At 43.4% G+C, this 15144-nt stretch overlaps 1 protein-coding gene across 2 annotated transcripts in view; it reads left to right on the top strand.

The window, feature by feature from the left end:
• The first annotated feature begins 491 nt into the window (after positions 1-491).
• SEC24D (SEC24 homolog D, COPII coat complex component) overlaps positions 492-15144 on the top strand; it is a 103030-nt gene continuing 88377 nt past the window's right edge. The window contains exons 1-3 of one of the 2 annotated variants that reach the window (XM_070504682.1): positions 492-560; positions 3909-4070; positions 11869-11998. In XM_070504682.1, the coding sequence (XP_070360783.1) occupies positions 3953-4070; positions 11869-11998 (248 nt within the window). In that variant the 5' untranslated portion in view covers positions 492-560; positions 3909-3952. Of the gene's footprint in view, positions 561-1493; positions 1729-3908; positions 4071-11868; positions 11999-15144 lie in introns of those variants that run through there. The other variant, XM_014858199.3, reaches the window with a different exon arrangement.

Genomic DNA, 15144 nt, shown 5'->3' with positions numbered 1-15144 from the left:
ACTAATCTGTAAAATGACTGGATTGAATTCAGTCCTCACTGAATATTGAGTTGAATATCCATATCTCTGAAATCTCTTCCAGCTTTGCACATTTAGGAATTCAAAACTTAGAACTGAAACCACAAGTGGTCCTGGAGCCCCTGAGGAAGGCGTGGAAGGAATTTACAAGTTCAAATCTAGTTGTTTCGCAGGACAACAAGCCAACCAGGTCATCACATGGTGTTCCTATTTCCAAGTGACTCTCCTCTCTCCTACACTGTGACATAGCTGTGATACAACTTTTTTTTTGCTCCTCTTGCAAGCTGTACTGCTTCAACACTGGCCAAAATTTCCTAAACTCCATCAAACATTTTCATCATATTGAGAACAGAAGAAACAAATTTAAACCGTTGTGGATTTTTAAACCTGACCAGTACTGAAGCTGCACAGATGCAGGGCGTCACACCTTAAAATCTTATAAAGGGAGAGTGAGGAGAGGCACCACTCGTCTTCACCACGCTCAAACAACTTAAAACGCCTGCAACACTCAAGCAGCGTTTCAGCAGGAGCCTCATCGCCACGTAAGTTTTAACCTAGATATTTCATCAGTAAAGGAATTTGTCAAGTAGCTTTTATTTTCTTGTAGCCCCGAAGAAAGTATATTTTGGAAACAAAACGCTGATTTGGCTTCACTTTTGTAAGTTTGAGCAAAGCGGTAGCTATACCAAACTACGGCTCGTTGAAGGCCTTTCTATTTAGCAGTGGGAGTGTGAGAAACCAGGCAGATGGTGCTGATTTTTAAGGCTAGATAGAGAAGTCAAGTTCCAGGTCTCACGTAGGTTGCTGTCTTTCTCAGTTCCTTCTCACAGTACTGTGAGCTAAGTGCTGGATGCTTAGACATTTAGTTAATGATCCCTGTTTTGGGGTGGGATCCAGCCATCCTATTTCACAGACAACGAATATGTGCACACTCGTTGGAGGAGCCATCCCAGCGTCCATGAAGACACCTCTTCCCACATACTTTTCGGTTGAAACAGCTTTTCCTCCCTGTGTTACACGTTGCCAGGCTGCCGGGGGCGTTCCTTCCTCTGTAGCGCGGGGCACGAGCACGTCATCAGATTGTCCATGCACACGCGCCAGATTTGCCTTTAAACTGTGACTCCTCGAGGTCCGGAATGGTGCACCTTCCTGTTCCGGCAGTGCAGTACCTAGAATGTCGTAGTTACTCAAGTAATATGTGATGAATGGATAGGTGAACCTGCAACCTGTTGCATGAAAGAATGAATGAACTCTCAATACGCACTCCCTCCTTCCTACGGGGCTCCACAGTGACAATGTGGCTGCGATTTAGCAACTGCGTTCCAATCTTTGACCCGCTGGAGGGGAAAAAACAAACAAACAAAATAAAAAACCACGCCGGAAAGGGCGTAAAGAGAAAGATGGGAGAGTGAGCGGCAGCGCGCCGGCCCCGCCCCGGGCCCGCCCCCGCACCCGGCGTCTGTGCGCGTGCGCCGGCGGGTGCGCGGCCGGCGGTCGGAGCCGGCGCCGGGGGCGCGCGGCTGGGAGAGGGTTTGACGTGGCAGTTCCCAGCCCAGCTGCAACTCGGGGCGCGAGAGCAGCCTGTGGGGACGCCGGGCCGGGCGAGGCGCGGGAGCGGCGGCCGCAGCGGGAGCCGGGTCACCGGGGGCAACCGGCGCCAGGAGCAGAGCGCAGGCTCTCGGAAGCCCGGCGGCGTGCGGAGCCGAGCAGGTAATGCCCGCCCAGCCTGGCTCAGCTCGGGCGGGACGGCCCCCTCCCCAGGCGCCGCTGGAGCGGGTGCGGTGCCCGGCCTGCGATGGGGGTGGCGAGGGGCTGGATGCTCACCTGTGGCAGGGGCAACGGAGGAGACCTCATCCTTTGCTGCTTTAGCCCTTTCGTGCAGTTTAATAATGGGGGGCGGATTGGGGGGTGGGCGTGGGCATTTTTTACCCGCCCCATCTTTGTGTCTTGGGATGCTGGAACTGCCTGAATAGGGTCCTCAGTAGCCACAGTATTCCCCCGCCACTGCCAGCGGTTTTCTCGTCTCCGTATCAACTTAATTTCCTCTTTTTTTTGGAGGAAGGGAATGTTAGAAATATCCATAGTAAAAATGGCAACTGTATCTTCAGGCTCCGGGACATCCTGACTGTGAACCTGATTTGTCCACATCTGCCCTTCGTCCGGGGTGCGAGGTGCACCTGGCCTAGAGTTGTCGAGTGACAGTGGGCTGGGGGTGGTTCTGGGATTGGAGCTCCCCAGATTTTGATCCTAGGCCTGCTCGTGCCAAGTGGCTTCTTGCCATGTCGCCGCTCGCAGCTGACTCAGGTTTCTGTAACTTGGTGCTCTGTGTGAGGAAGTTTGACGTGGCAGGCTGGGTTGCATGAGGAAGCAAATTCCTCCCAGGACCGGTTAAGAAAGACCCGGCTGCTTCCTGCCCTTCGGAGTGAACATCCCTGCCTTCCCTCTCTGTCACTCAGCAACAGGCTGCTACGTAGGTGTGTTCCTGCTGACTTCCTAAATGCGCTTGTTTAGATGAGCTTGACCAAAGCTCGGGCTGCCACGTCTCTCTCTGCGAAGTGGGAGGAGGGAAAAGCGTTGTCAGGAACAAGGTGGACCGGCAGGCCTCTGCCTCTCTCTCCTCTCGTTAGTACTCCCCTTCCACGGAGAAGAAAGTGATTTTATAACATTTTTCCTTGGTTGCTTTAATTTTGGAAACGTATAGTTTAATGTGAAAATGAAACCAAATGGAGAATGCTGCTTCCTGAGTATATCTATTTCACATCTCAGCGGGTATCATTGATCTTTTACCTTAAAAGATAGCACCATAAAATAAGAAAAGGAAGGATATTCCTACGCTGGGTGAAGAAACTGAGGAGAAACTGTAGAATCCGTGTTTTATATCCAGAAAGGCTTTTAGAGGCTTCATTTTGTTAGGGGAAACTGAGGCCCAGAGAGGACTGAAGACAGCTTGTTCCATGCCACACAGCTAAGTATTGGCAGATTTGGAGTGAAATCCTGCTTCTCTTGTGAGGATTCAGAGCTTTTTCTGTTATAAAAATTTTTTGAGAATAGTCTGTTCTGTGAAATGTTTGTTATTTTGTGAAACCTGGAAAAAAAATGGAAAGATTAAAACAAATTGATGTTTAGCTTCTGAGTAGATTCAAGATGCATCTGTTGTCTTTGTGAGTGTGTGTGTGTCTAAACACATGAAATCGCACTTCTTTTCTTAGTTCATTAAATATATGTGCCTATGTTCTTAGAGGTGTGATATTTAAATCAGAGAGAAAGTCTGTCATCTTTGAGAAACACAACTCTCAAGGCCACCTGGCTTGGTCAATTTATCACTCATAAAATAAGTCCATTATCAACTTCTTTATCTTCTGTTGTATTTGTTGGACTACTGATTTTTCTTTGTCCTAACTGCCTGATTATAATGATTAATTAGGATAGCACTAAAATGACACAAGTCATAAGACATTTGATTGCAGACTCCTGCCAGTTCTGCTAGTCAGTCAATTGAATGACACGTGCCTATCGCCAGTGGCATGCTCTGTGCTGAAATGGGGCCGTGGAAACCAAAGGCACAGAAATAGTAGATACACTTATAAGAGACAATCTGTGAAACATTTCCATCTTCCAAGGAAAAAATGATTGGCAATTGTTACTCAGATTTCATGCCTGAGAATTTGCCCAGGACTATGTGGAAGTGAGTTACTGAGTTCCATAGAGCTATAGTTAAGAGCCTTTTGAGGGATAATGATTTGATATATTGTATAATATGACGATGTCTCATGTACCTGATAATTGTACCTTTCCTCAAACTGTCGTAAACATTTATTAACAGTGTTTATATTTTTAATAGCATTAAGTGACTCAAACCTTTTGTTGACGTTGTTTTTCTTCTGTTGCAGAACCATCCCTTTGTAGAACCATCCCTTGGAATGATATTTTCATAATGAGTCAACAGGGTTATGTGGCCACACCCCCCTATTCTCAATCCCAGCCTGGAATAGGCCTTTCTCCACCGAATTATGGACACTATGGAGACCCATCTCATGCAGCTCCTCCACCAGGTAAAGTGCGTTATTTTGACTTTATGTGCTTATTGACTTCTAAGGCTTAGAGACATAAGATGTTCTGAAAAAGCAGCTTGGGAGTGTTGAGTGGTCATTATATGATCCAATGGCTTGAGATTATAGGATCATTTAGAAAAGGCTCCCATAGAAGAAGCCTTCATCATTGGTTTGATTACTGCATGGATTACAATGAATTTGGTTTTTAAATATAGATTAAAACAAAGAGGTTTCCTGAGTGTTTTATTTTTACTGTTAGACTTGCTCTTGCTATTAATCAGTGGTGTAAGGTTATTGTAAACATCCAATAAAAAAATTTATATATATATAAATATATATACTATATATACTAAGTATATATTATACAGTAAATATATATATGTTATGTACTAAATATATACTAAATATGTATATACACATAGATACACACACACACTAAAGTGGTTTTTGCAATCATAAAATCAATTTTGATATTGAAAAAATATTAGATTTGCACACTAAAGTTTATTCAACGATAATAATGACAAAAAAAACTTGGCCTTGCCTTAAAATCGTTATTGAACGATATTGGTTGCTTTCAAATTAGGTACCCAGCAAGGAATCTTGGCTTTTAGGGCAGAGGTGGGAATAAAAGGAGAATGGAGTGGGACAAGTATAGCTCTGATGGTACTTGACACCAGGAGGCCACCTCCCTTTATCAAGGGGCTGCTCTGAGAGACCAAGTTTCAGGGTCAGAGGTGAGGCTAATACTAGCTTGTTTCAGATCTGATGGTCCCAAATTCCCTGAAAGTATTCGTGTAAGACAGTTCTTGGGGCTTCTGAGACGATGCTGAGGAATTCAGCTCCAGTCTTTGGTGTGCGTGGGCTGTGTATATGAGTGAGTATCTCTTGGGGCTCCCTGGGGCTCATTCAGACATGGGGGATCCAGGCTGTGGTGGATGTGCGTATGGAGCGCAGAGACAGCACAGGTGAGGAAAGCGCTGTGTGGGAGGCTTAATGGGAGCAGCCACACACAGTTTGCTGCAGAAGATGCTCTGAGACTGTGAATTTCCTGTGGAAAGCCACCCTTATGATTTAGTCTGCCCCTAATTTTTAAAAACCTCCTTTTTCCCAGGACCCATCCTCCCTGTAACATTTGCATCTTGCCTTTCTGGATTCTATAGGAACCATTAACTCATCTTTCTCCAGTTTGTCTCTATCTCGTGGTCCATTCACTCTCAGCATTTATATACAATAATAATTATAAATTATTCTTTTTTGAGTGCTTACCATATGTTAAAAACTGGTCCTAAAAGCTTTACGTGTATTATCTTGTTTAATCCTTATATAGTGGTATGCATCAGATTATTAGCCCTGATTTTATCGCTAAGAACACTGAAGGTCTGGTATACTATGACTGCATCACGAGCTAATGGCTTAGACAGGATTCATACCCAGAAGTCCCAAGAAAACAAACAAACAAGTTCCAATAAAGACCTGAGTATAACTCTCATGTTATTGCCCCTTCCTTCCTCTCTTCACAGTCATCTTCTCAAACAAGCACTTACTTCACTCGGTGGCTCTCCATCCTTGCCCCTCTTGTCCCTCCATTGTTCAGTACAGTCTCCACTCCAAGCTTGGGCCCCATCACCCTCTCCCTTCTCCCACCAGGGTCATCGGTGGCCCCCTTTTACCGAAAGCAGTAGACACTGTCCTGTCCTCTTTGAATTTCACATTGTTTACCGCTCTTGTTTGTAAAAACTCTCTTCTCCTTTGATTTCAATGACACTATCCTTTTGCTATTTTTCTTGGTGGCTTTCTGGAGATCTTTTTCTAAGGACCCCCCCTTCTTCTATGAGACCCTTAAGCATTGCTGTTTCTCTTTCTTTGTTCTATCCTTATTCTTCTCCTCTCACTCCATAGATTTTTCCCTAAGCTGTGTCATTCCCATATGAAGTGCTAGTCTCAGATCTATTGCTGCAGCCCAGATGTCTCTCCTAACTCCAGACCCATATTTTCCGTTGCTCACCTGTTTACATAGGTACATCAAACTTATCTTGTCTAAGACAATTCAGTATTTTTTCATAAAACCTATTTTTTCTGGTATTCCATATCTCACTCATTCATTTAGGCAAATTGGAAACTTTCATTATGTAAAAAATCTCTCCCTTTTACCTTCTTCAATCCAGTTGGTCTCCCTAATTCATTTGGATAATCGTAAACCTCTTTCCTACCTGCTTCCTCCTTTCTGTCCCCCGTCACTCTTATTGTTCAAACCATCCATCTCTCTTGGATTACTAAAATGGTCTCTTAACCATTATCCCTCTCTCCAGCACTGCCTTGCTACAAACAATCCAGTCCTGTGCTGGAGGGATTTTTATAGCATGCAAATCTAATTTTGACTTTCTTTTGCTTAAAACCTTTTATGGTTTCCCATTGCCCCTGATTGTGTTTGAAGCTCCTTAGGCCTTCATTAGTTTGCCTATTTTCTTTTTCTCAGCTCATGTGCCACATTCCCGCAATGTTACTCCAGTGATGCTGAGCTATTAGTTATTTGGGGGCTAGTTTGTGCTTGTGCCCTGTTTCGTCCTCCACGCCACCAGAAAGCCTCCGTGCCTCCATGTTGTCCTCCCAGCAGGGTTTGTCCTCAGGCTCGTCCTTCAGACTCAGTTCAAGTGTTGTGCTTGCAGGCATTTCTGACCACCATTCTTCCTCAAGCTTATTTATAAATGTTCTTCTCCTTTTGTGTTCTTATAATACCTGCGCAGGCCTCTCTACCATTTAGTACACTGTGTTATAATAGATGTCCCTGGAGCAGAGGAGGCCCTCATGAGATGTTTATTCAACGAACCAGTGAATGACAAGCCGTGGCATTCATCAGCGAAACACTCTGGTGTTTACCAAATATTTTTAAAAACCTGTCTTTGTTGGATTAAATCCTTCATGCTTTAAATTAAACCTGTTTCTCCTTATTTACTTCTCAGATGGATACCAGGCTGTCAGCCTCTGTGTAACTCTACCTTTCTGTAAATTATGGTGTTTTGTTTAATTATTTAAGGCTGTCACTAAATTACCTTAGCCTTTATTTCTCAGTGCTGAGTAGCCTTAGATGTCTTCATCTTCAATCATCATGTGCCTTCTTTTCTAGTCTTCTGGTGGCATCTTGTTGGTTTTCTGACAGACAGGTAACCTCGTTGTGGTTCCTTGAAGGATGTCTTCTACCACAGGTCTGGCCAGTGCTAACTCTTGCTTGTATTTCTCACATACTGTATGTCCCTTTGTGCCTATTACTTGTGTTTTTGTAATCCTAGTGCTATATAGTAACAGATTTATTGAGTGAGCAGAATACTAGTAGTGATATCACAATGAATTAAATAAACTTAATCTCGATCCTGAGAGTACTTACTTATCTAGTGGGATGTACATTAAGTAAATGGACAATTACAATTCAGGGGAGCACTGTCATCAAGGGAGTGGAGGGTGGAATGGAAGCACCCGGTGGGGACACCTAACCAAGACTTGTGGGTGAAGGGAATCTTTCTGGAGGGAATGAGTTGAAAGATGCGCCAGAGTCAGCCAGGGATGGAGGCACCTTGCTGGGGAATGTGATGGGGAGATGGGACTTCCGAGGACCTGCAAAAGGTTGAGCATGGCTGGGGTGTAGAGTGCCAGCAGTGAGAGGTGTGCCTGGAGTGGAAAGTGGGGCCATCTTGTGACTTTATTTAGACTTTATTTTAAGGGCAGTAGGGTGCCATTGAAGCGTTTTCACCTGGGAAGGGTTGTGCTCCCATTCATATTTTAGGAGTTACACTCCACTTTAGAAAGTGCGGAGGAGGAATCAGAGCTGGGCACACTGCTCTCTGGAGCAGGGTTTCTCATCCTCAGCACTGCTGACATTTGGGGCCAGCTAATTCTTTGCTGTGGGGGGCTGTGCTGTGCATTATAGGACATTTAGCAGCATCTTTGGCCTCTACCCATTAGACACCACTACTCCCTCTCCCACTGCCACCTCTGCCCCCAAGCTGTGGCGACCCAAAGTCCTAGACATTGCCAAATGTCCATTCAGGGGCAAGATCACCCCTGGTTGAGGACCACTGGTCTGGAAGCTGAGAGGCAAGAACTATTGATGTCCGGAGACTGGGGTAAGTGCGATGGGTGGGGAGGCTTGTAGTAAACAGCGAGCTTATATAGGCACACCACCACCACTGCAGTGCCTCGGGAATGATAGCCGTTATGATTCTGCCCGTAAACAGGGAGCTTATCTTTGTTTATTTTAGGTTAACATTTTTTTCACAAATGGTTTTTAATTTTGGTTTTAGTTTGTCAGATCCAGGGCCAAATTCACAGTATGCTTTTTTGTGATGTTGTTTTGGTCAGGGTTCTTTTGCTAATAACGGAAACCACTCTAGTGGAAAGGGATGTGTTAAAGGGTATCCGGAAGCTAAGATATTATTAGAGAGCTAGAGAACCAGGCTTGGGACTATGCCATCTATAGAAACGCATGTATCATGCAGGACTATTCCATCAGCATCGACTGCCTTTCTACTCCAGGACCACCATCTCTGCCCCCTGGCCAGAGTCTCTCCTAGGTTGCTTTGCTGAATTTAGATCACGTGGCAACCCAGTTTGTAAGGGAGTCTAGAAATGGAGATCCTGTCTTTCCAGCTCAGGACCATACGGAAAGGCAAGCCAGAAAGGAATTGGAACTGGTATTGGGTAAGCTAGTCTGTGGTATCTACCACTATGTTAAAAACCAGTTTGTGATTTTAGATATTTTTCTTGTGGTATAAGCATAGTTAGTTCTTTCTCATGGTATAGTTTTGCTTTCCTGTTAAAATTCTCATACTACTGTATAAAGAACCTGATTTCTCTTTACCTCTGATCAGTTTTGAAAATGCTAGTAATGTGGCCAGGGGAAGACTATGACTTTGCAGATAGCAATGATACTGGCATCATCCCTTTGCCCTGAGGATAGAGTCCAAATGACACAGGACTTTATGGTCTGACCTCGACCAACCTGGACACCCTCAGCTCCAGCCACCTTCCTCTACGATCTCTCTATGCTGAGTCTTTTGCCAGTCTTTGGTCACGCCATGCTCTCTCACATCTGCTCAAGCTTTGCTCTCTGGCTGGAATCTTCTATCCTGTCTCTATACTAAGAAAACGCCTGCTTGTCCTTCAATTCAGCTCCAGCTGTCCTTCCTCTTTGAACTCTTCCTGACTCCCCTAGGAAGAACTAGGCAGTCCCTCTGCCTCTCATGATGCTCCTCACATGGCACCCCAACTGCTTGTTTACGTGTCTGTCTCTGCCATGAGAGCTCTTAGGCGCATGAATGTAGGCTGAACGAGAATGAGTTCAAATCATTACCATAGAGCCGATTTCCAAAAATAAAAGAAAAGAGCATTTCAGTAATATTGGTGTAAAACAGTTCTGCTTGAGCATATGAGAACTGTTTTTAGTTTTTGTTTTTGTTTTACAAACAGAAGTTTATTAACATGTGCGTTGTGCATACCCATGCGAATAACCAAACATGAGTAACTCTGAGAACTATTTTTTGATTCTCTAAACATATGAGAGTTGTTGACTAAATTGTTTACCTACTTGTTTAAGAAATGAGAATATCTTTGGTATCTTGTAATGCATGTAGTTACTATTTTAGCACTAGTATTATGAATTTTCTACTTTGTTCAAAATAATGTTTTAAATTAATGTTCAATTAATTTAATTTGAACAGATTAATGTTCAAATTAAAATAATGTTTAAATGAATGTTCAAATAATGTTTTAAAAAATGCAAGTGAGCATGTGATTATGGTGTATATATCTTGTTAGAATATAAATCCTTGAAAAAAGGAGGGCAGGGGATATGGCCAGGAGAGGAAACTAAGATTTGTTGAGTGATTACCTTTATATATCAGGCATTGTTCTGGATGCTGTCGTACCTATTGCTTCATGTAATTCTCAGAACAATCCTTGGAGACAGGGGATGTTATTGCCATGACACAGTGTTAAAAGTCCAGGTTTCAAAAGATCAAACTATCCTGTCAGGGTCACAGCTCTTAAATGGTAGGGAAGGAATTCAAACCGAAGTCTGTGTCACTGCAAGTCTCATGTTTTTCTAACTTTGCTGGGTTTGGGGTTTAGAACTTTATATAAAAATGTAGTGTTATGAGAATAATATTCTTGTTTTTGTTCTTGGTATCTGAACACTTGCTAAATAAAACTGTGACTTTAAAGTTCATATAAAATTTTTCTTAAGTTTAAGGAATCCTGTTTTAAGAGAAGAAAACTTTCATAAAAGTTTCAATATTATTATTCATGAAAACTGCCACTTCACTGGTTATATTTCATTCTAGATTACCCAAGCATTTGAAAGCATGCTTTTGAATATATTATGATGACACTATAAGAAACTTGTCACGGGCCACTGCCAGGTCTTCCACGCAATTCCCTTGTTGTCTGAGGGAATAAACTTTCTAGAGAAAGTAAAAGAAGAAAAGAGATGTTGAGTGTGAAATCCGTGATGAGGTCAGACGGAGCAGTGCACAGAAGCCAGCTAGGAGTCCATTGATGACGGTGCCCGAGAGGAGGGTTGGGTCAAAAGTCAATTGAATGGGCTGGAGCAAAAATAAGTAGGATGCGAATGGAGAGAGCAAATAGAAGAAATGTACTTTTTCTTCTTTTTATTTTAAAAGCCTGGAAGGGTTGTCATGGGGGATCTACACTAAGCCTTTCCTTTTGCAGTGAAGGGAAACAGCTCCTCAAAGATAAACTTCTTGCCCAGCACCACTGAGCTGCTAGTAAGTGGCCGGGTGGGGCCTGGAACTACTCCAGTGATTTTTCTAGCTCAATGATCTTTCTCCTGTACCACCATTTCTCTAGAAGAAAAGAGAAAAATGTCTGAGAACAATCCGAAGGAGAAATCTTTAAAGATCTCTGAGAAGAACTGCTTGTCAGTGAGCACACAGTCACTGCCAGGAGCATCTAGTAATCGCCTGTGATCCTGTATTTTGTATGAGTGAGTGTGATGACTTGAGTGGTCCCTCAGTTGTTTATCACCCCACTACTGGGGATCCTGGAGAAATTATTACCTCTGAGGGCTGTGCTCTGGATTTGCTGGAGAAACAGATGCTGCTCTCCATTTGCCTGCCTCATGCTATAACTGAAATAAAGGCATTTTTAGAAGTCTTTTTTTTTTTCATCATACTTAGAGTTAGGACACTTTATGATGCCTCATACTGGTTTTTTTCTAGATTTATTTTCTGATATCCAACTGGCATTTTTCATCATGTATTCTGGCATTCTTTGTGTGATGGTGTGTTCCATCAAGGTGCCTCCACCAATGCAAAGGCGACTTCTTCTGTGTTAGTTTCTGTTTCATGTTAAAATGCTTCCTTTCTTTTGTGCTCTCCTATCATATGATGGTCAAATAACTATGCCAGAGCCTGGCATTGATAGGCCTGTGATGGTTAAAACAAGTTTCAAAGGGAACTGGCCCTGGGGCCCCCCTGGTGGTGTAGTGGTTAAGTTTGCGTGCTCCACTTTGGTGGCCCGGGGTTCACTGGTTTGGATCCTGGACGTGGACCTACACACTGCTTATCAAGCCATGCTGTGGCGGCATCCCACATAGAAGAACCCGAAGGACTTACAACTAGGATATACAACCATGTGCTGGGACTTTGGGGAGGGAAAAAAAAAGGAGAACTCGTCCTCACCCATTTTTCCCTGCCTCCCACTCCTAGACTACATTTTCACCTGATGTCTCTGCATCCGCTCTTGCACGTTCATACTCTTCTAAATTCTCGGCTTTCCGTTGCAGGTATGATGAAGCCAGCAGGGCCTTTGGGGGCTGCCGCTCCTGGGTGCATGATGCCTCAGGGTCCTCCACCTCCTGGACCCCATCAGTTTGGCCAGAATGGAGCTCATGCCCAAAGTCATCCTCCCCAAAGGTGAGCTGGGTAGCTTCCAACCTTCATTTGTAGATTCTACTAAAAATGTCTCACGTGTCTCTGCCAAACTTGCGTGTTTACTGATTGACAGTTTGACCTCGTGATACCGCTCACATCCTTGGAAGGATCTACTAGAAAACTGCCCCAGGAAGCAAAGCATTTAGAAAAGTTAGGAGTGAGAAAAAAAACCAATACCAGATGTTAAAAAATAACATAAAAAATTACTCTTATCAATGCCACACATTTTAGTTTTGGGTTATATTCATCTTATTTTAGAATTTTGTATTAATTTCTAATTCCTTCCATTGTCTATGGCCTGTGATCCTCAGTAAAATTTTAAATCACCTATTCTCTTGAATCCTTCAGAGAACTGAAGTCAGAAGTGGCTCAATGTCAGTAGGTGCTTAATAAAAATATTTTAAAAATGATATGAGGTTGTAGCCAGTGGTAAACTGTAGATTTGATGTGGAAGGCACACAGGTGCCAGTGAGAGACTCTTAAGAGGCAAGATGATAGTTAAAAAAGACACAGGAAGTAGATCTTTGGTTTGTGTTTATAAGAAATTAAGGAAGGGAAAAGTTGGAGCCCTGCAAGCCACTCGGCACTGTCCCCTGGGAAGAAGCCAGCATCATACCTTCCCTGTTGGAGATCCCATTGTTGCTTGTCCTGGGAGGTGTTGCTGAGAATCCCAGTGCCAGGCTGTAGACAGTGTTTACTTGGGAGGTTCTCCAAGGATTGCCCAGAGGCTTTGTTCCCCAGCTTCCTTTCCCTGGTTGGTTGTTAGGCTGCAGGGTTGTAGTTGGGGGAGGAGTAACTTCCCAGTGTGAATCTGGACCCCTCTAATGGTAAAGCCATTTAGTTGCCTTTTCAAGGAGCCTATAGTCCCTAAGAGTGGGAAAACTCCCTCTGGAACTTTTTAAATCAGCCAGTTGATTCTCTCACAGGGCATCTGTGAGGTCGATGTATCCTGGCTCTTGTTTGTTGTGATAACATTTGCCATTGAAATGGTATCTGTGAAATGCAGAGTGAAGGCTAATGTAGGCAACAGAGGATGAATCTAAGTAATTTGGTCAATGTGTGACTGTGGTTTGAGTAAGGAGCCAGAAGTCAAAGGCCTGCTTGGGGACCTGACCCCCTGCCCCGAGTCTCACAGGTGTGATGGTGGGGCTCAAGGGGAGAGCAGACAGACTGAGAACCAAGAAGCCTCTTCTGGTTCCAGCAATTAACCAGCTGTGTGATGCTGGTGACGTTCCTGGGCCTCTGGGCCTCATTTCCCTCACCTGTAAAATGAGCAAATGGAATTCTCAGTCCAGAGTAGAGGGAAGAAGATCTGGAAAAGTTCATTGTTGTGAACTGCCAAGCATCTCAGATTTTTATTCAGAAGAAATGCAAAGATTGAACAGCTGCTTTGAAGTTGAGAAAAGCTTTGGTCACTGGTATTAGCCTAGATTGGATTGATCTTTTCGGTTCTTTCCATTTGTTTCACTCGAGTTAGGCTGCTTAGGAGTAAACAGATCACAGACTTTGCCATCAGACAGACCCTGGCTGTGTGGTTGTGAGCTCAGCACAGCGTCTGAAGAAGAGCGCAGACTGTGGAGTCAGGACAGCTTTGCTGCTCTTGGCTCAGGCAGTCACTAGCTGAACAAGTCACCTCCATGTGCCTTGGTTTCCTCCTCACGAGTGTAACAATAATAATGTGGTTATGAGGATGTTGATGATCAAGACGTGCACAGAACCTTGCACAGTGCACAGCACCCGTGAAGGACTCGGTCCGTGTTAGCTGTTATCAATGCCGTTTCCACTGGATATAGAAAGTCTGGTGTCTGTAGCTTGTCCTACCTACCAGCTCCTCATGGCAGCTCAATTTAGGAATCTGCTTTTAGTGTGATTTCCAGGGAAACACTGACAGATTTTTCCCCCTCTCCTCCACTATTCACTTGCTTCAACTTGAACCATGAATTGAAGGTTGGAAATGGGGTTAAAAAACGGAAAAGTCAAGGAAAAGTCTAGTATTCAGATTATTGTGCTGCCTTGCCCTCCTGGCACGTACTTCTGTGTATATAGTTCAATGCAAGGGCAAAGGGCACCGTGATTAGACAGGTGAAATCATACCCGTCTGATGCCAGGGTTGTCAGAGAGCACAGATGGCCCACACGCCCTTTCTTTGATGATTATGGCACTTCACTGGAGTTGTCTGTGCTTAGGAGACTCATCAAAGAAGTCTCTTAATTTTTACTGGATCTAAACTGTTGAATGAAAACAAGATATGATTTGGAGTCATTATATTGACTTAAATTTAAAATGTATAATTTTTATTTTTAAAATGTTATTATTTCAAAGGTAATGTTTCATAAAATTTAAAATTCAGGGGCCGGCCTGGTGGCGCAGTGGTTAAGTTCACACGTTCTGCTTCGGCGGCCTGGGGTTCGCTGGTTCGGATCCCAGGTGCAGACATGGCACCACTTGGCAAGCCATGCTGTGGCAGGCGTCCCACATATAAAGTAGAGGAAGATGGGCATGGATTTGAGCTCAGGGCCAGTCTTCCTCAGCAAAAAGAGGAGGATTGGCAGCAGATGTTAGCTCAGGGCTAATCTTCCTCAAAAAAAAAAAAAAAATTTAAAAATCAATCCTAGTCATGTGTCCTTTTGATCTTGGCTGAGGCAAGATCAAACTTTGTTAAACTTTACTTAAACTTTTATTTAAACTTACATTTAGTTTAATATATTTATATTAAGTTTACGTTAAACTCATAAATGGTATGAAAGATATCCTCAGAGGGTTACTGGCTGGGTAACTACTAAATAAAATGTACAACTTAAAAATCCATTTTTTAATTATAAGAGGAAAAGTCATTTAGTCAATTGTAAGCAACCTATTTTGACTGAGAAATGATGAATTGGGGGCCAGGGGCTAATAGTAGACTCATCTTCCTGAAATGAAGCTGATGGGTGTGATCTCCTGGGTAAGAAATTGGTTGTAATGGAAAAGGAGGGAGCAAGAAAAATAAGAGAAGTAGTTGTTTTCTCTAACTTTTTGTTTGTGGAAAGCAGTGATACGGTTTGGCACAGCTTTTGTTTTCTCTTTGGACTTTGTATTTAAAAATCCAGATTTTGTTTCAATCAACTCTTGAATGTTTTGGCACCTTA

The sequence above is a fragment of the Equus asinus genome, chromosome 3, assembly GCF_041296235.1.
Source record: "Equus asinus isolate D_3611 breed Donkey chromosome 3, EquAss-T2T_v2, whole genome shotgun sequence".
Lineage (NCBI taxonomy): Eukaryota > Metazoa > Chordata > Mammalia > Perissodactyla > Equidae > Equus > Equus asinus.
Note: the sequence above shows the minus strand (reverse complement) of the source record. Positions and strands in the feature narration are given on the sequence as shown.